At 44.4% G+C, this 21,326-nt stretch overlaps 1 protein-coding gene across 2 annotated transcripts in view; it reads left to right on the top strand.

Annotated features, from left to right (window-relative positions):
• Positions 1-21,326, top strand: part of MAP2K7 (mitogen-activated protein kinase kinase 7) — an 849,076-nt gene that overhangs the window by 101,712 nt on the left and 726,038 nt on the right. The window contains exon 2 of one of the 2 annotated variants that reach the window (XM_069603992.1): positions 1,266-1,313. The exons of the other annotated variant lie outside the window; for it this stretch is intronic. Coding sequence (XP_069460093.1) covers positions 1,266-1,313 — 48 coding nt within the window. The remainder of the gene's footprint in view (positions 1-1,265; positions 1,314-21,326) is intronic. 2 annotated transcript variants of the gene reach the window in all.

Raw genomic sequence — 21,326 nt, forward strand, 5'->3', positions numbered from 1 at the left:
AAGAGAGGAAAGACTAAAGTTTTAGCAAAATTTTGATGCTTTTACAAAGTGCTCCGGTCCCGTCCCACAGGACGGAGGAATGTCCAATAAGTATGGAGGAAAGGGGGACTATGGACTAGGCACTAGGAGTAAGGTGGTCACTATGGTGAGTAACCTGATTAGACTGCTACAAGAATTTCAATTTTTCTTTGTGTGGCATCTCAGTGACAAGTACAGTTTGAAGTTTCTTCTTCTGCCGTTCAAAGAAAATGGCATTTGACCGATTCAGCCAACTTTGCTACCGACTTAATCTGCCATACTGGCTCACTGCTTGCTGTCTATTCAGCCTCCTAATATGAATAAGATTAAGTGGTGTCGATATATTTTTTGTTTTTTAAACTGCCCACAGTGGCGTGTGCTCATCATTGGCTCTAATGGAGATTTAGGAACCGTACATCAGATAGTGGTCAGAGACAGGGTTGGCCTGCCAGCCCATTACAGTGCATGCTTATTGTATGTATCAGGACCATTGCACCTAGAGTCTTTGCAATAATGGTATTACGAAAATGTGATTTTTATTTTCGTGTCTGTAATAATTTTAAATGTATATAAACCATTATGACGAGAGCGTATGCTTTATGTAAAACATATGTTTGGTTTAATATGTTCAATATGTAGTGTTTTTAATGAGTGATCATCTCCCTTCTCTTGCATCCAGCTTTGTCCAGATGGTTTGGCCACTGTACTATTTCCGTTGCCCTTTTCATTGAGGACACTAGCTGTTGGGCAGATCGTTAGTCTTTCCTTGTGCCAAGCATCTCATTTAGTTGTCTCCGCCTCCTATTGGGTGGGAGTGGGAACACACTCGTGGTGTACTAGTATTGTAGTATTACCCGGTTTTAAAAGGGCAGAGCAGTTGGGGCGGGGGTGCTTCAATATCTTTCAATGGTTCTTGCATTTTCTACCCACAGAACTTGAAGGATTGCTCCCTTTCCACCCCACACCTATAATCCCTCATCCGTAACTCTTAAAAGGTGTGCTAATAGTGCACAGTGCAGTTCACATAAATTGCCATCCTGATTCCCAGTGCTGAAAATGCCTTTCCAGTGTTTGCTCCCACCTTTTTCCCGCTCCATCTTTGCTGGTGGGATCTTTCTCATTGCTTGCAAGCCTCATGTGTCTGCTTAAGAGTTACATTATTTTCCTTTTTGGGTTATTTTTGACAAAGCAGTTTTTTTTTCTGTTGTGATTTATTCTGTTTTTTTGTTTCTGTTCCCCTAATCCAGTTATTGTGGTCACTCTAAGCCCAGCCCCCGCTCCATCCCTGCGAGCAGGTACCAGAACTTTTTATCATTGCTGCTTGGTGTCTCTTGCTTTATCAAAGGCTGCTGCCTCACTACCTCATATGCCATGCCTGTGACATTTATTTTCCCTCTTGTACTCGCTGCCCCCTCCCTCTACTATTTACACTTTCTGTTCCAGTGAAAGTGTAGCAAAGCTGTGGGAAGAGGATATTATGCACCCCTCCGCCCCCCGTTATTGGATTCCTGGAAACTGTATTGTGCCTGCTGTGTTAAATTAGTTGATGGAACAGATTGAATACACCTGATGTTTCCTCTCATAAACATTCCTTACTTTCTCTCAGTATTTTCTGTTCTTTCTGTTTTCCCTGTCTTTGGCCATCTTTCCCCTGAACAGTTTCTACTTAAACCTGGTACTCCTGCCCCCAGTTTTTCATATATTCTGAATTTTCTGTCACTGTGACTCCTTTGTCAGTACTGCTGCTGTCGCTGCCCGCGGCCCTTTCTCCCCCACTTTTCCCCCACTCCGTCGCCCCTTCTCTCTCTCTCTCTCTCGCTCTTCTCCCCCCTATCTCTTTCGCTATTCTCCCCCTCTCTCTCGCTCTTCCCCCTCTATCGCTCTTCTCCCCCTCCCTCCCGCTCTTCTCCCCCTCCCTCCCTTCTCCCCCCTCTCTCGCTCTTCTCCCCCCTCTCTCTCGCTCTTCTCCTCACCCCCTCTCTCTCGATCTTCTCCCCACTTCTCTCTCTCTCTCTCTCTCTCTCTCTCTCTCTCTCTCTCTCTCTCTCTCTCTCTCTCTCTCTCTCTCTCTCTCTCTCTCTCTCTCTCTCTCTCTCTCTCTCTCTCTCTCTCTCTCTCTCAATTTACTTCATGCAGTTATGAAACGAACACAGTTTGGACCTTGAAAACTGCTTTTTGCCAGATGAATTTACTCCGGGCATTTTGCCTATAAGAGAACTTCCTCGGTCCCCCTTCCTAATTGCCACAAAGAGCAGGAATGCTTGCAGTATCTCCAAAATGGGAAATGCGCCACACTTCCTTAGTAGGTCCCCATTGACCCATGGATTAGATTTTCTATTTGAGCATTTTTAGTTACAAGGATTTGTATGGCTAAAGAGTGTGCGGAAGTTCAGGTTCCCTTAGCTATAGCTGTCTAGAACGCGCCCCGAGAAACGTGTGCTCTGCCATCAATTGTTGGTTCTCTTGAGTAACATCGTGATCACTATGGCCCCAAGTTACTCTTATACGTCTCATCCAACTGTACATTGTTTCTCCGTTCCTGTTTCCCACTCCCTGTTTCTCTCAACAACTTCCCTCCCATGTACCCCATCACTTCCTTGTTTTTCTCCCATGTGCTACTCCCCTTCCTCTATTTTCTTATTCTGTAAACATTTCATTCTTCCTTTCTACCGTATCCCTTTCCCAACAACCTCTTAATGCCCTCGCTCTTGTCTGTCTCCTCTCATATTTGCTTCTGCGCTTCTTGCTTGTGCACTTCTAATGTGTGCATTACCTCCTCTCTTGTGGCTTCTCTGACATTCTCTCGCCTTCTCTATGTACTTACTGCTGTGCTTTTAGCTTTGCATAAATGTCTCTGGTGCTGATTGTGTGCACCCCCAGAGTTGGCCCTCAAGCACTCCACTTGCAGCATGTTTGTTTTGGGTGGGAGGTCTTGCTCAGCGATCGGCTAGTAGATGCATGGACATTCGTATAGCCTAGCATGCAGGCTTTGAAATGGATGGCAGGTTGCATGATGTTTATTCCAGGACCCAAGCATCTCTTCAAAACTGGAGCCGACACAGCCACTGAAGGAAGCAAGCAGTCTGTCGAGGAAGAGTCAAAAAACGAATGCTATTCCGTGTGCCTGCTCTGCCACTTCTATCAAGAAGCCCTCCCGCTTGTTGTATTCTGGAGCTGCATTACTGAACTGAACGCAAAACCTACCTCAGTATTTCTAAAGTTGTAGAAAGGTTGAAATGGAAAACCTGAACGTGGCCCGCCAGGCAGTTCAGTCTGGCCATATATGTGGCTACTCTTGATGCCCCACGAAAATAATCCTCCTATTTAACAATGCTTACCTTATCTTTTGTGATGAACGTCTAGTCTTTGTATGTGTGAGTGTTGCTAGTGAAAGACAGTTGTTTAAAAAATAAAATACAGTGGTCCCAAACCTAAGTGCAATTAATAGGTTTATAAACTGAAAAAAACGTTAGTCTAGCCTGTGTTCCTGAATAAGACGATGTAGAATTTTCATGTTCTATTTGGTCCCTAGGGAAGCGTCAGAATATACTGTGCTGGGTTTGTAAGCGCTTTGTTACATCACCATTTCATTCGGAACCGTTTTATTTCAAGTTGAACGCCACGAATGATGGGGTGAAAACAAAACCCTCATTTTAGAACTACATACTTCCATGGGAATCGAGCAAATTTGCTATCCAGTTCTAGTTTAGGTGAATGAGATTTTGTTTGATATGCTGCAAATGATGATGAACAAAAACCAAATCTGACATGGACCGGCTTTCACAGGCTTTCACAGACTGCTCATCTTTCTGCAAACTCTCTCCTTACATGCTTTATGGGCCCTTTTTTGAAAGATATTTTTATAGTTGTTATCCGAAAGACCTGGAATTGAAAAGAGAAAAGGCTGCACAGGTATTTTTGCTAAAATCAAATTATTTCAAATTAGCCGGTCAGATAGCACAGCGAGTAGAGCGCTCGCTTTGACATCAGTGCAGAGCCTGTCGACGCAAGGTCGAATCCCTGCAGAGCCAAACTCAGCCTTTCATCCTTCCGAGGTCGATAAATGAGCACCAAACACCGTGGGTAATAATAAGCAGCGCTCAGATGCCCGAGGGTTTGTAGCGCTATATAACTGCTTAATTATTATTATTATTATATGTAATAAGCAACTCAAAACATGGTGCCCTCACTATTCTGTAGTACAGAATGTGTACTTTAGATATCCCAAAGGAATCGTGGCCTTAATAAACTTGAAAAGCTAAATTTGGTTTAATGGGTTTTGCCATGCACTTAAAAAGGGTTGGGGGGTGGGGTGCAATGCTGCATTTGGATTAGTAACTAGAAATGGACCCATACACGTGTCAAGTGACATCCAGATCCTGCAGTCTTCAGTAAAAGGCTGCATTTGCCGTATTGATTCTTAGTCTGTTTGACTGTAGCACTCTCTTATTCAGTTTGTGCTTCACTTTAACTCCTGTTTTATTCTGTTTATTGGGGTCGACCTCGGCACCTACCTTTTTTAATTTTCCATTCTTGCTGACTGAATAGGGTGTCCCATATCCGTTCTGGCTGTGCCCAGACCAGGAGGCTTATTTATAAGGATATGGAGACTATGCTTAACATTTGAGCCAGTGGCACACTCAGAGTGAATCTTTCTTCACCGTCTGTTGGCAGCATATATATATATATATATATATATATATATATATATATATATATATATATATATATATATATATATATATATATATATATATATATATATATATATATATATATATATGCAGAGGGTGCTGCAAGTGCCATCATGCCCTTTGAAATACATAACCCTGTTGATGCTGTCTGGGATTCGGGGAAAGTCTAACCGGATCACGGAATAATTTAGTCATTGTTTAATGTATCTTATTGAGGACCAGGATTAATTAGCTTGCAACTCTTTGTTCGCAGCTTTATGTTGCTCAGTCTCGAGAGGATAGCTCAGGGGCAACACACTCGCCTTGGAAGCAGGACGACACGGAGCACCACAGGTTCGATCTCCGGGTCCGTGCCTAGAAACCTTTGGGTATTAAGCGCGTTCTAAATAACATATCATATGGTCCTTTGGCATTCATTTCTACTTTTAGGATGATGGCCAAAGTCTGGTAAGGTTCTTGGATGTGCAAATTTGGTGTTCTTGACTGTCATAAGACAACTGAATGAGCATGCAACATTTTAAATTGAACATGGGCAAAACAAAGATGTTGCTAATACTATCTCTTTGTTAGAAAAATCTAAATTGACTCTGACCTATCATTGGTCGCACATGTCATGATGCTGCCAACTTGAGCATTCAGCAAGATTTGGTTACAGTAGCTGTGTTCCTGCCTTGTCTATGAGCATGCACTTCACCTTGTGGTGCCATCCTATTGTATTAAACAACGGAAGGCTATCCACAATTTAGCCCTCTGCATGCTGGCATATAGGTGTAGATTTAGTCGTAGTGAAAGAACATTTACACTAATCAAGATTGTGTAAGCAATACCAGCTTAAAAGAAATACTACTATAATCAGTTGAGATTGCAAGGTCGTTCACATAAAAATACATTTTATAGGTCGATTAAGGTCAAATGAAATGTTGATTTTTGAGAAATCTAATTTCAAAAACAAATTTCAATCCAGTACATTCAATTAAAGAAAAAGTACATCAGTGTAGTAAACAAACCATTAATGTAGACATTGTAAATGTGTCAGTTTGGAGCCATAGCCTGTTGATACCCAAGTTTTTCTTGTCCACCATACATTGATAGTTGTCTCGGGCCTTTTCCCTTCCTCAGGAGTAAGGTGTTGTACTCCCCTTCATTAATTTTACAAGACCTGATGAGGGTTGTGATACAGGCATGGTGTGAAGAGAGACGGACTCGGAAGTAACATTATGAAAACCTTTATTTGTAAACTTTGTTGGGTTGGTGGATTGTCTAACTGGCCCTAACACTAAAGGGGATTACTCTCAACTGATGCTTCCAAGTGCCGTCAATGTAGTAAATCCAAACCCAAGATCTATCTGTGTCTAAACCTATGCTTGCCCTCACTTAGACAAAATGTGTTCGGGATCTTCTTAAAGAAGATAAATGGCGGTTAAAAAGGAAATCTAAACCACAGCTGGTTTCAGGTAGTCTTACCAATAGGTGCAGTTGTGGCAGTTCAAACAGGCCAACTCAAAGGGGTTGCCCTTGGAACCTTCCACGTAGGGCTCTTGCCGTAAGACGGAGTTCCGTCTCTGTCTCTTGGGGTTTCCTTCCCTAAGCTATGATCCTTCCAGTTTCAAACAAAAAAAAGGACACCGTTCCTGTTCAGAGTTCCCTACCCCAAGATTTAGGCCTCTCTTCACAATGCTCAACAATGTCTTTTGTGGGACTCTTAAGGTTGCCGTCACCAATCCTAGGCCTCTCTTCTTAACACAAGTTCACCTTGTCAAGATGTACAATTTTAACGCACAGTAGTTTCCATGAGGTAGTGTTCTTTTTTTGTATTGTGCCTCTTGCACTGTGGGTCTTTCTTACCCCTTATTCGTGCTTTTGGGTTGCCTGCACCCATTTTTTTTTTCTTTTTACTTTCTCTCACCTTGTAATTCACTTTCTCAATCTGTCATGTCGCTTGCACCCTTCTTTTACGTTTCGGGTTGCTTGTGCCCTCGCTTTGCTTTCTTTCACTAGTTTTCAATCTTTCACTTATTTTTAATATGTCGGGTTTCTCGCATCCCCCCCTTTCCTGCTTCAGGTTGCGTGCACCTTACGGTCACTTTACGGTCTTTCGCTTCACACCCCTTGCACACTCTTTTTCCTTGCTTTCTGTTCCTTTCCACTTACTGCTTTTCTGTCTGCTTTCAAGCCGCCACTCCCGCTCCAGCCACATCTCATCCAACTGGGTTCCTCTCATTCACCTAGTGAGACTCACCCAGACGAGCAGCTCCCCGGGGTACAGGGCCTGAGGTCAGGCTCTCACCACCTGCCCCTCAGGCACCGACACATGACCCAGGGCAACGAGCACTGTCCTGGACACGGCCAATAAGCACCACATTGCCTTTCTCCGGCTTCATAGAGACCTGGCTACTTAGCCATGCTGCGACCCCGCTGGTACACTGGGCCAGCGTCTCGGCATCCTGCTCTCCTCTGATCCTCTCACGCTCCTCCTGTTGCTGCTTTCACATTTCAACCAGCAATCCAAGCTCACTCATCACACTTTTTATACCCGAAGTAATTGTGAAGTAGAGTCGGGTGTAAATGGTTTGGGTTGTTTGCCTGGGCATGCTGGACTCCATCAGTGGGACAGTCTACTGGTGTTACATGGTAGGCTTTACTTTCTATCCCCAAGTTGTTTCTAGGGTACTCCTCATTGGTCCTGATCGCCTCTTCTTTGTCCCAGTACTAAGAGAAAGGACAATCCCTTGGCCCTGTTTTTATGACACATGTGATTCCCTTTGTGTCGGATTACCCTCTACCCCAAACACCCTGACATGAGGGTACTGATCTTTATAGTACTTCCTATGATCTGAACTCAGGGAAGACAAAGAAGTGTTGTGATTGGAGTTATGTCTTTCTTCTCTTGTCCTCCCCCTTGCCAGGTTTTGTTCCGGGGTGTCCTGTTTGCCTCTCTCTCGGGTTAGGGACCATGGGACCTGCAAATCCCACTAAGGCTTCTTGGACTTCGTCTCCTTCACCTACCCTCTCGTTGGGATACCGTGTCTCGGCAGGGGTATTCCCCTTAGTGCAACCCCTAATCCCTCGCTTGTCCACCCCCAGGTTTGAGATCCAAAAGCAAAGGCCTGCCCCTGTCCACCTAAATAGAGGATTCTCACAGTCCACCTGGGAGAATACCCCTAGGTTTCTCACAGGATCTACATAGTTTTTTTTGGCTCAACAATTTACAAACACATAATAAGTTTACAATGAATTTCAAGAAAGTAAGCATGCATTTTTTGGATGTCCAAGTGAACATGGTACAGGGACGATCATCACTTTTGCAAAAAGTACTGATAGAAACAGTTTATTACATGCTTCAAGTTTCCCCCTAAAAGAATTCTAGATGATCTTCTATTTGGTCAATTTCTACGTACTATACATCTATTTTATCTGAACCACAATATTTACCTAAACATTATGACATAGTTAAACATTTCTAGGATATCCTTGTGATCAGATATTGAAATCAATAAAAATATTGAAAATCGTACGTCCTACTGAACCTAAATTGATCCTTGTAACTATATTTTCTAGATGGAGTACTAAAATCCAAAATATTCTTAAGCAAAATTAGAAAAACCTACAACTTAACAAGATTACAAAAAACATTTTGCACATGTACCAACATTTGCATATAAGAAGCAGAAATCGTTGCAAAATATTCTGGTAAGAGTAGACCCGAAGATGCCTGTGTTGGAACCAAAACAAAGTACATTTTCATGTTTACAATGTCAACATTGTAACAATGTCCTAAAATGAAATAAGATCAGTCATACCGGTCAGCCGTATACTGGTAAAACTATTTTTGAGAGATAATGCTGAATGTAACTCTAGCAATGTCGTATATTCAATGAGATACCCCTGTGGCTTATACTATATAGGAGTGACCAGAGATAAAAGTAAGATACAGTGGTCCGAACAGAAGTCAAATATACGCACACACAAACTTAAAATCATCCGTTGCTACTCAATATATAGAAAAGGGCCATTCTGTTTCTGTGTGAGGACAACTAAACGAGGTGGTAATCTTACTGATCTGTTGTACCAAAGAGAAATATTCTGGATTCACAAGTTTACTGCATTATTTTCCAGGGCTCTTAAAATGGACTTGGACCTGGATTGCTTTTTGCAAATTTGCTACATCAGTATTTTTGGCAATGATTGCTATGACTTATCTGTACTTATTTAACATCATTGTGCTTATGTGACTTTACTACATTTAATGTTATATGTCCCTGAAGTTGATAACTATAACTAAGCTGCTTACAGGACGAAATCTTACAATTGGAACTGAGAATAATTTTTTTACTCAGTTGTGATTTATGTGGCAGAGATTGACCATTTTGAATCTGCTGTTTTTGTATCGCATTTGTTAAATCAAATATTCAATGCATGTTTTTATTTTCCTTTTGCTACCGTGTAAGAAACCATGGAAAATACTTGCTGGGAATCCTTGTCAATGAGTTTGGATAGACTGAAAAGCTCAGAGGTTTTGGGGTGCAGCATTTGTTTGTGAGTGAATGGAATAGGGAGTGGTAGAGGGAAAGGAAAAATATACGTATTGTCCAGTTTGATAGTCCATCCATCTTGGTGTCCCGTTTGGACTGAGGAGTTTTCAGAGCCATCTTGGAAGGAAGTAAATTCATTTGTGTGTCTTTGTATCATATTAAAGGTTCAGAGTTGAGGACATGCCAGGCTACCATACTTTGCAGAACTGAAGTGTCGGTTAGCTTGTCTGTGTGTGGTCTGGTAGTTCTGTGGTGGGTTCAACTGTGCCCTTCTGTAAGCCTTGGCGTTTGCTTGACCCACTTACTAAGCAGTGACTCCTGTGTGGACTCGGAACTTTAATCTATACAACAAGCATCTGTGTAAGTTCAGCGTTTAATATGATTATTTTGTCAGGGTTTCAGTCTTGAAACTGCACTTTCAACACTTAAGCACGGAACACTAGCAGACCCTCATTTTAGCAGAGGGGCGTTTGTGGCATCCATGCTGCCAGAAGGCCTCTGGTGTTTGAGCAAGGAAAGAGCAGTAGCATAAACCTGTTTAGTCTCCAGTTTTAAATATTTGAACATCAAAAAAATGTTTTAGTAGAGCATAGGTAAAAATGAATGTGCAGCCACTGTATTAAATGCATTGCACATAGTAAGCCAATACAAGCGGTAGGGTAGTGTGGTACCGTCTTCCAGTATTACGTACATGATAAACTGGGTTCTCTGAGTTATCCGTAAAGGTTACCTTATAATATACACGAATCGCCCAAAGGGGGCAATTCGTTTGATTATATATATATATATATGACCTCGATCATAAATAAATAGATGACTAGAAACGCAAGGTTTCTGTTATAGACCTATGACATTTATATTATCTCTCTTAAGAATAATTAGGTTGACTGGGCATCTCCCATGGAAAAGCTTTCAAAGTATATCACATGGCCTCCTCTACTGCTCATCTAAGTTGAGCTTTTAGTGCCAAACCTATTAGTTTTTTTAAATGGCAAACTGTCATCTCCACCAACCGGATTGGCAATTAGAGGAATATTGTTTTCACAGGCAAAGGTAAATACAAAACGTTTGTATTTACCTATCTCTTGTCGACCTTTACCTAACCTACATATTGTTTGTTTGTATGCTGTGAGGGCATGTTATGGATATTTGTTAAAGGTATTTGTACCGCGCACGGTCACCACCAATGCAATTGATCCCCAGGGGCTCGGGTGGATCTGCAAACGAGAAGGTGGGGTGGGTTAGTAAGGTGAAGAGGGAGTAGGATAGTGAGAGAAGTGGTGTCCTGTTGGCAGCTTCAGTTCTGTTTACACTGTGCGCTGAGCTTTGATGCGAGTATCGGATTGATGTCAGTCCTTGTGTGATGCTGGTGCGGCTTATGTGTTAATTGTTCGTTGCGGTGTGGTGAAGTGCATGCTACTTGCTGTGCGAGAGGTGGTTGTGTGAGTTAAGTATGCAGAAATGTTGAGCTTTTTGGGTAGTGGGTTCGAAGTCTCGCAGCTAACTTGGGCAGTATTTTTTTTATTTGTATTTATTTTGCATTTTTAAAGAGCTCACACAGCCAGCGGGCATCGAGGCGCTGTTACAGGAATTGCTTGTTTTTTAGTTGTGTGTTTTTTTTTTTGTTTTTTTTTTGTCTTAGTTGCCTATTACATACCCAGAGGTTTCGAAGCGCGGACCCGGGGATCGAACCAGTGTTGCTTCGTGTCGTCTTGCTTCCAAGGCGAGCGCGTTGCCGCTGAGCTATCCTCCCGGAACAGTATGGCTAAATGCCTAGATTTGGGAATCCTGTATGGTGGGGGAGAGGCCCATGTCTCAATACACTGCGTATCACCATGCAATAGACAAAAATGTAGGCCAGATTTGAGTGTCCTGCAAAGTCATGGAGAGGCCTAGGTTCCATAATACATTACGTTTCACCATATAGTAGACAAAGATGGAGGCTATATCTAGATTTAAGGGTCCTGTATAGTGGGAGAAAGGCCTAGTATCCACAATAAGTGGGTTTCAACATATAATAGATGGAGATGGAGGCTACACCTAGATTTGAGAGTCCTGTACAGTGGGAGAGAGGCCTAGGTTTCATAGTACATTAAGTTTCGACATGCACACCTTCATCTATTTCCCATCCACTCTGAGAAGCTCCACCAAGCGCCATAATCCTAGAAACCCATATTTCCTTGCGCATCACGCAGAATTCAGACGTACTTCATTATTTTCAGCAGCACCTTGTTCCCTCTCCATTACCAAACACGAGGAGGAATAGAGATTAAGATGTCCGCCACCTAATATTCCTGATTTCGGCACTAACCAGGAGCTGCAGTCTGCGTCTTGATTGGTTGCCCCTGTGCATTTTAGCCAATCACGCACTGCCGACAGGCGAGCGCCGGCCCACAACCGGAGGCACATGACCAAAGCCAGGCTCCTGTCCAGAGCTGACGGAGGCCAGGGCCCGGACTTCTGCCCGTTCATTTCGTTCTCTGCTGCATACTTGCACTACTGCCTGGACTCTTACTGCATGGTAAGCCCCCGTGGCTCATTTACGAGACTCTTATCTTTGTTTTGCTTATCCCACTGCCTGTTAGTGTATATAAGCGCTAATTGTGTCCACTACCCAAAGACGATTCCGCCTCTCACAGCACCGCTGTACCTGACGCGGCAACACACTGCCACTCCTCACACACCCTTACTGCCATTGCATTTTGTTTCATTACTTGTTTATCTTTAACATGTTTTACCGCTCCTTCTCACTCAATGTATGGTTACAACATGCTCCTGTACAACTGTATAGAAGCTTTTGCACACCTCTCTATATTTTATCTCAGTGACCCAACATTGACACTACTGCATCGCTGCTTGCTTTTTAGTAACTCACCTTGTCTGATCACCCATTGCTTAGTGTGATGCTTGTATTTGTGTGCCGCATCTCGAAAGCCGGTGCCTTTTGAGTTTTCTCCCCCTGCAACTGCTCCCCCTGTACATACGTGTTACCTTTGCTTGTATTGCATCCATCTATCACGCTGTGCCCATGCTGAGTTTAGCCTACTGTGCCCATGATGAATTTAGCCTACTGTGCCTATGTTGAATTGAGCTCATTGCAGGCCACTGTGCCCATGTTGAATTTAGCCTACTGTGCCTATGTTGAATGTAGCCCATTGCAGACTACTGTGCCTATGTTGAATTTAGCTCTTTGCAGACTGCTGTGCATATGTTGAATTTAGCCCATTGCAAACCACTGTGCCTACGTTGAATTTAGCCCACTGTGCCTATGTTGAACTTAGCCTACTGTGCCAATGCTGAATCTAGCCCACTGTGCATATGTTGAATGTAGACTATCACAGCCTACCACACCTATTCTGAATTTAGTCTGACCTAGCCTATGTCAACTAGGTATTAACTTGAGCTTATCTGATCCAGCCTATTGTAGCTTGTACTAACTGCCCTCAGTGACACTCGGACGCCTTCGTACTCCGAACTATATACCTAGCTTGGTGCATTCATATGCCACTACTTAGAAGGTGCATCCTAATTTATAATAAGCCACCATCCATGCAACATCACATCATGGGCATTATAGCCGGGAGCCTCTTAACCCACTCATGTCTACTGCCCATTATCCTTCAAACATCTCAGAGTAGCCACCTTACAACCAACAAGAGTGCTCTACACAATTTTACCATTTTTCTCTTAGCAACCCCCACCACAATGTATGGCCCCGACCAGCGTCCCTCAAGCTGGCCTCAAAGTAATCCATGTAATCTGCCCTTTAGAAATTCTAGACTCTGAGAGAGACTCACGAGACTCCATGAGCCTCTAACTAGAACCCTATCCCCCAACAAAAGATCCAATAACCAGAAGGGAAATATCACCCACCTTAATATCATGAGACCTCTCCTCCCACTAGAACTTAACCAACCCACTGTACCGGCCTCCCCGCTTAAAGGAGGATTACTACATGCCAGATCCCTTACTGCACACGCCACAGATATCTGCGACCTAATATAGGCCGATAATCTGGACTTTCTTGCTATCGGAGGCTTGGCTGCACGACGCAGCTGGACCCCTACTTTCATTCGCAATCCGGGATGGGTACACCATACTGGGACAGGATAGAACTAATATGCGAGGCGACAGCATTGCCATCATCACTAAGACTAGCCTAGGCATGAGAATTACACCCACCCTAGTGTCTGAGTCATGTGAAGCGCTCACTATCAAACCTCCTCTACTTAACTCCCAGACATTGACTATCCACCTTATCTAAAGACCACCTGGACCCTTAGAAACATTCGAGGAGGATTTACACAGCCTACTCTCCAATAACCTTAAAATATCTTCACAATTACTTGTCCTTGGGGACTTTAATTTGGGATACAATTACCCCTCAGATAAACACGCCACCACCATTGCCAATATTCTTTCTGATCTGGGCATAACTCAAAAAAATCTTCTAACCCGCTCATACCAAAGGTAGAATCCTTGATTGGCTTTCAGATTACAATTGCACGGCCAACATCAAATCCATCTCCCCACAACCTTGGACAGGTGTCCTGTTCTGATTATATGTGCACACTGCGCATCACTCATCCTATCATGAGACCAATGCCGTATAATATAGAACTGCCTTCACTTTTCCATGCATAACCTGCTCTACCTTTGTTTGCAAGCTATGCAACTCTGACCAGGGGTATTATGCTACTTGCCTAGACCTAACCCAACTGCTTGAACATGTCTGACTTGTTAAATTGTAAATTGTTCTATTTGCAGCCTTTGCCTTAGCCTATCGCATCTTACTGGTGCATGTACATGTATGTAAACCTATGTACTACGCTGTGTGCCCTAGTCAGCTGACACCATTGCATTTAGGTGAACTAGGCCGACCATTGCACTTTGCCTACCTGCTCTTGACATGCACTATCTGCTACCAATTTGAACCATGTACTGCCTCGACTTGTTCTATTTGCTGCTAAACTGAACCTAGGTACTGTCGCTGTCCTTGGCCAATTATCACCTACTGCGATATCACTCAATGCTTCCACCCTTAGCATTTAGTCAAATCTGCCCACAGCCAGAACCTAAGCGCTGCCTTCTGCCCTTGCCCAACTAAATGACTAATCCAGCAATGAAAGTTGTGCCCGCCACTGCAGTAGCCTAATGAAATTTAGTGACTACAGCCGTTGACATTGCATCTCATATTAAGCGCACTTGTTTAGTACTACACACTCTGAGTTCTCTATCCTTACACACGGGCATAGTTTACTCCCACTATGTATTGGTGCCTGACCACTCTCATCCACCTATTGCACATTTACACCAAACGTTGGACATGTCTGCCTCACCTACATACTAACCAATACACATATTCCAGCACACTTAAGGTACCTATCTCCTACACCTTTTGGACTAGTACTATGGCCACTGCCAACCCCTACTTAGATGATCCACCACTCTGGATACGCCACTTTGCTACCAGACCAACACCCAATCAACCTTGCGATATCACCAACAGAAACTTCAGACTAAATTCCAGAACCAACCTATTTAAACAGCCCCCATACCTGAAGTTCTATAACAGTTCCCCTCCATCTAACAACTTTGCCTTATCCTTATCATGCTCGCACTACCCTAGCATCTTAACTAGAAACTCTAGATCAGGATCCCGATAGAGCACTAAAAACATTCAACCACAAACTCATAAGAGCAACAAATTTCAGCGCAGAGAAAATAACCCACATAACCTCGCCACTGATTTAGATAGCACGCCAGCCCTTACCACCTTGCACGTCCTACCTTCACCATCACAAAAAACCACTCCTAAAGACGCCTTCATCAAAGCAGCCTTGGTGAATGCTAGGTCCCTCCCCGTCCATGCATTGGACATCGCTGACTTCATAACGCATGAGAAGCTCGATCTCCTTGCAGTTACAGAAACTTGGCTCAATGCAGCCTCTGGCCCATCCTTGGCCCTAGCTATAGCAAACTACTACTCCATCATTAGATGCGATAGAAACACCAACCAGGTGAAGGGAGGCGGATTCGCCCTCATCTTCAGAAACTCGTATGACATTAGTCATTCAGGATGTTCAAATCCTTTCTGCTGAATCCCTGTCCCTCAAACGGCCACTTTCACCTAACCACACAGCAACAGTGCACCTTATTTACCGACCACCAGGACCCATTTCCTCCTTCATAGAGGATATTGTATCCCTTGTATCCACTGATACTAAACCTAACTCACAAACTATCCTACTTGGGGATTTCAATCTCGGTTTTAAGGACCACACTAACAATAATGCCCGTGACCTAGCCAGCGCCCTATCTGACCTGGGTCACACCCACATTATACACGAGCCTACACATCAAAGGCAGAACACTGGACTGGCTTACTAGCCTCAACTGCCCTATCGATCTCCTATCCAATGATACATGTATCTGGTCGGATCATCATAAAATAACCTTTGCTATCAAAGCTAACGCACAACACCCGGCTCCTATCATCGCTCCAGCGACCCGGACTAGAAATAAGAAAGACATTACACCGGATAAACTCTTATCACTACTTCTCCCCCTTCTTAACAACTCTGCCACCTCTGATCCCACTGTCCTAGTGGCCATTTATAACCAGGCAATACTTAAAACCTTGGACACCATCGCCCCCCCTAAAATTACAGAAATCCAAACCACAACGCCACCTGAGTACCTGGTTCACGCTGCATCTTAGAGAATTACGGAAAACTAAGAGAACTGCAGAAGCACATTGGAAAAAGTGCCCCACAGTAAACCATAAAAATGAGCTTACTCTAGCAACCTCTAGCTACAAAGAGGCCATCATACTTGCTAAAAAAGACACGTATAACAAAAGGATTGTTCAAGCGGAATCCAACACAAAAGAATTGTTCAAGATTCTAAAAGAATTAGAATCCCCTACTGCCCCATTGATAAATGCGTCACAGATGTACTATGGTGCAGTAACATTCAGAAAGCAATATTAGATAAAATAGCCCGATTACAAACTAAAATTAATGCAAAAAGAGACCCGTTACTATCTGACCCGGAGTACAAACAATTCCCCCACACATTACCTACCTCTGAGCCAAAGTGCAAACCTTTTAGTTTCTCACCTCTCAATTTGAGAAGTAGAAAACATCATTAGGAAACTCAAACCATCTAAATGCCAAGGTGACGCCTGCCCTGCTCCGATTATCAAAGCAGCAGCACACGACCTGGCACCATTTATCACCAACTTTATCAATGCCTCCTTCAAAACAGAAGTAGTGCCAGATAACTTAAAAGATGCGTGGGTCATCCCACTAATCAAAAAACCTACTCTTGACCCAGCCAACCCTGCCAATTACAGGCCGATAACAACTGTACCCTTCTTATTAAAAATACTAGATAGCGCAGCCTACCTGCAAATACAGGCTTATCTTGAAACAATCTCCTGGGACTAAGGCAATCTGGTTTCCGACCTAGACACGGCACAGAAACCGCCTTAATAGATCTCACTACCCAGATCCAAATCTTAAGACAATGGCAAACTAGCACTCCTCTTACTGCTTGACCTGTCAGCAGCTTTTGATTTGGTCAACCACCAAACACTCTATCATCTGAAATCGGCAGCATACTTCTCCGATGCGCCACTGCCTGGATCAGCTCCTTCTTGGCGAACAGAACTATGAGGGTTTTCTCGCCCACTGACTCGGCCGAACCTTCATCGGTACCCTGTGGGGTCCCGCAAGACTCTTGTGTGTCCCCAACGCTATACAATGTATTCACGAAGCCCCTCTTCGATATCCTTGACTATCTGGGTGTCACATACACCAACTATGCGGATGATACCCAGATACTCATTCCTATCTATGGTGACTACGCAACCGACAGCAAAACCCTTAACAAAATCTATGCAATAATACAAGCGTGGATGGCACACTATGGACTTTGTCTCAATGACGAAAAAACTGAGTTGCTCATCCTTGGTACTCATGCCAAACTAAAAAACTAAACTCTGACTTCAAATCATTCATCATAGATGGTAACCCCATCACGGTGTCAAACAATACTAAAACCCTTGGTATCTACCTGGATGCCACCTTATCCTTTACCAAACAAACGAATGCAGTAGCCTCATCAGCCGCGTACACTTGCAAACTTATCACTGCATGTAGGCCGTTTATCTCCACACCCAACTTCATCACACTCGCCAGAACGTTAGTTTTGTCCAAAGTAGACTACTGCAGCGCCCTCTACTTTGGCACTAGCCACAAAAATATCCACAAGTAATCCAAAACAATGCCGTCGGGGCAGCCCTCAACACCCCCAAGAAATCACATATTTCTGAGACCATACGTAATCTGCACTGGCTCCCTATAGAGCACAGAATATCCCTCAAAAACCTTGCCCTAACGCACAAAGCTAGGGCTAACCTTGCACCTACCTACATCTCTAACCAACTCACCCCACACACATCTTCAAGACCTCATAGAACAGCGCAAGCAAACACTATGTCCATACCAAGATTCAAACTCCAGAACTCGGGAGGGACTAGCTTCCCGGTACAAGCTTCTAAGTTATGGAACACACTCCCTGCTCTCCTCAGGTCAGAACCATCCTTCAACCTATTCAAATGCAATACCAAGCGTTGGCTTCATGACTTGGACACAACGACAGTATAACACCCTAGAGCCCAGACTCACTGCCTACCATTGTACATATTGTAATTAATAGATCAGCATTTTATATAATAAACTACTTGCTTCTTCACTGCCCAATATATGCAAACTATATGTAAAATGCATATATGGATGTATGTACCTGCAGCCCATGTTAACTATCTGTAACAGCAACTATTGTAATGTATGCCGATCATATACAACTGTAACTTGATTACCTGTAACTTGTACTAAAAACTATGCGCCCGTATGCCCCTGGGCCTGGCCGCGCTTCATAAATAAACTAAATACAGACCATTTCCTCTTTTCCTTTGAACTCTCCACCTCCAGACCACTCTCTCCAGCTCCCACCATGGCCCCGCCATGTTCAACAAGGAACAAAAAGTATTACTAAGGATAAAGTGATTCCCGCCATCCTACCCACGCTTAACCAATTAGCAGATCACTTAGACCCGGAAACACTTGTCGACGAGCACAACAAAATATGATATGATATGGCATTTGTAACGCGCCTATACACAAATGTTAACCACACTTGACAACATTGCCCCCCTAAACTAAGACAGAGTAAACCCAAATCCCATCTAAATAAATGGTTCACCCCTGAACTAAAGGATCTAAGACAATTTAAGAGGAGTTGTGAAACCGCATAGAGGCTAATCCCGTCAGAACACCACAAAAATAAAGTAATGGAAATCTCCTCCCACTATAAAAAGGAAATCCACATGGCCAAGCGAAACTCATATAACAAGCGTATATCCAATGCTAATTCAAGTATGAGGGAACTGTTCACCATCCTCAAGGAATTAGTCACCCTTCCCTATCCCAGACACATGCTCCAAAGATAAAAGATGGTGTGCAAATATACAACAAGCGCTATCAAATAAAGTAACTATGCGCCAAAAAAAATAGCTAAAAAAAGCCTCTCTCAACCATCACAGACCAACAACTTGAGTACCGACCCCCCCCCTTCAAAGGAACAGGACTGTGCGATTCATGTTCTCAAAAACCTCTATCCTCGAGGTAGAGAAAGTCATCCTCTCCCTCAAGCATCCAGTTACCAAGGCGACCTCTGCCCTGCCCAGCTTATAAAAGACACTGCCAGAGATCTCTCCCCATTTGTATCAAAACTTATCAACGCTTCATTTGCAACGGGTACCGTGCCGACCAACCTGAAACAATCTTTGGTACTACCGCTGCTCAAAAAGCAATCCCTTTACCCACTTACACCTACAAACTACCATCCCACCACGACAGTCCCATTTCTGCTTAAAATCCTCGACAAGATAGCTTATAACCAAATTCAAAAATTCTTGGAACATAAACTCTTAGGAGCACGTCAGTCAGGTTTCCGTCCCCAACATGGTACTGAGACTGCCCTGATCGATTCGAACTACAAAGGTATACTCCTAAGTTCCGTCCCCTTTCCTCCATACTTATGGGACATCCCTCCGGCCTGTGGGATGGGACCGGAGCGCTTTGTAAAAACATCCAAAAATGTCAAACATTTTTTTAGTCCTTCCTCTGTTTCTATACGAGGTCCGGCACGCGGCTGTAACCCCGTCCATCTTGGCTCCGCCCCACGCATCGCCCATCAGTCCTTTTCTCCGCTTGTTCGGGACGGGACACGCTTGCATCCTCGGATCCCCATCCTCTTTGTCTAGAGTGTTTGGGTCTGGATCACCGTTGGGATTCCTGTTTTTATTGCGACTCCCTTGCCCCGAGGTGCTTTCTGGGCCTAATAAATGTACCAGAGTTTTCTCTGCGGGTCTCCATAAGGGGCCTGTGGATACTGGAGCATGCTCCGAGGCCCCTCCTGTGGGGGCTGCCTGTAGATCCTGTTCTACTGAGTCGTGGGGTACCGAGCTCGCTCTGAGGCCTTGTTATCGGCTTCCATCAAAAGTACCGGGGTGCGCCCGAGGCCTCGGCTGGGCTTGGTGTTTCAGGCCACATTTCAGGCCACATGGTACCGGCTCGGCCGAAGTTCCTTATGTAAAGGCTAAATTTAAGATCCCCGACCCACTGACAGGGACCCCTGCCTCACTTCCACACATGCCACAGTTCCCCTCAGGTGATGGCAAAATGGCAGCCGTTCCTGCACAACCACGGCGGCCTTTTTGGGTGCTCAACCTACAACTATGCCATCGGCCTCAGGTGTAGGAGTTGGTTCCGCGGGTGAACATAAAATCCCTTGTATGCATCCGTTTCGTCCAGTTTACGATTGGAACGTCCGGATGCTCCTTCCGCACAATGTCTCGTTGCCTGTGGGTTCGGCACCTTTGATTTTTGTGGACACTTCGGGGGATGGGCCTTTGTGGCAACCCTCCCCTATGCGTCCCTGGAATTATCCTCCTCATGAGGGGCCTTCTCCGGCAGTTCCGAAACCATCTCCGGAGGATGCCTTTTTTGGCAAATTTCAGACGCTCATGTGTACCGACCCCATGAGAGAGTATTTCAAGGTTCTTTTTAGGGAGATGTACTCCCCTGCGCCTCCAGCTCCACCCTTTCCACCAGTGATTACACCGGTACCGCCCTTGCCTATGGTGCCTCCACCAACCCTTCCGCCCTTGCTCCCATTGTCCCCCATGGACAAGACGGTGCCTGACACGGTTCAGCAGGATCCTGACCTGTCGGATGATGCGCAGGACAGCGAAGACCAGCCAGCTCTATTCAAGCTTTTCACAACCGGGCACTGGACATGTGGCCTGTTGAATGTTCCAGTGCCCGAGGCACCCGCTCCGCAGGAGGGGGTGCTTTCGGGGGCATTTACCTTGTCTCCTCCGATCAGATTACCGGTGACCCCCGATCTTCAGGTCTTTAGAACATCTTGGCCTGTCCGTGGATAACATGCACATTATCCAGTCAGCCAGAAAACCTTCGACTAAGTCCCAGTACAAAAGCAAATGGCTTAGATTCTGTCATTGGTGTTTACACAAGCAGATGGACCCAAGGCAGGCTACGATTGACACGGTACTGTCCTTTGTATCCCATCTAACAGAGTCGGGAGTTCACATTCTGTCCTGTAGAAATCGTCTTTTGGCGGTTTCTGCCTACCTATCTATGGACCAATGTTCTTACTCTGTCTAATCCAATGGTTAAGAGACATTTTGCGGGCTTGACACGCCTTTATCCTCCGATTCGCAGTCCGCACCCGGCGTGGGATCTAAATGTGGTCCTGGTGGCATTGTGCCATAAGGCTTTCGAACCAATGGCCACAGTGGACCTCAAGCACCTCTCATGGAAGGTGTCCTTTTTGGTGGCCAACACTTCGGCAAGGCGCGTGAGTGAACTCCCAAGTTTTGTCAGTGGAACATCCCTTCTTGGCTTTTCACAAGGATAAGGTGGTCCTACGGACAAACCCTGCTTTTTTGCCGAAGGTGGTTTCTGAGTTCCATCTAAACCAGTCTATTTCC

This window comes from Ambystoma mexicanum, chromosome 3q, assembly GCF_040938575.1.
Source record: "Ambystoma mexicanum isolate Mex_15411 chromosome 3q, UKY_AmexF1_1, whole genome shotgun sequence".
In the NCBI taxonomy this organism is placed as follows: domain Eukaryota; kingdom Metazoa; phylum Chordata; class Amphibia; order Caudata; family Ambystomatidae; genus Ambystoma; species Ambystoma mexicanum.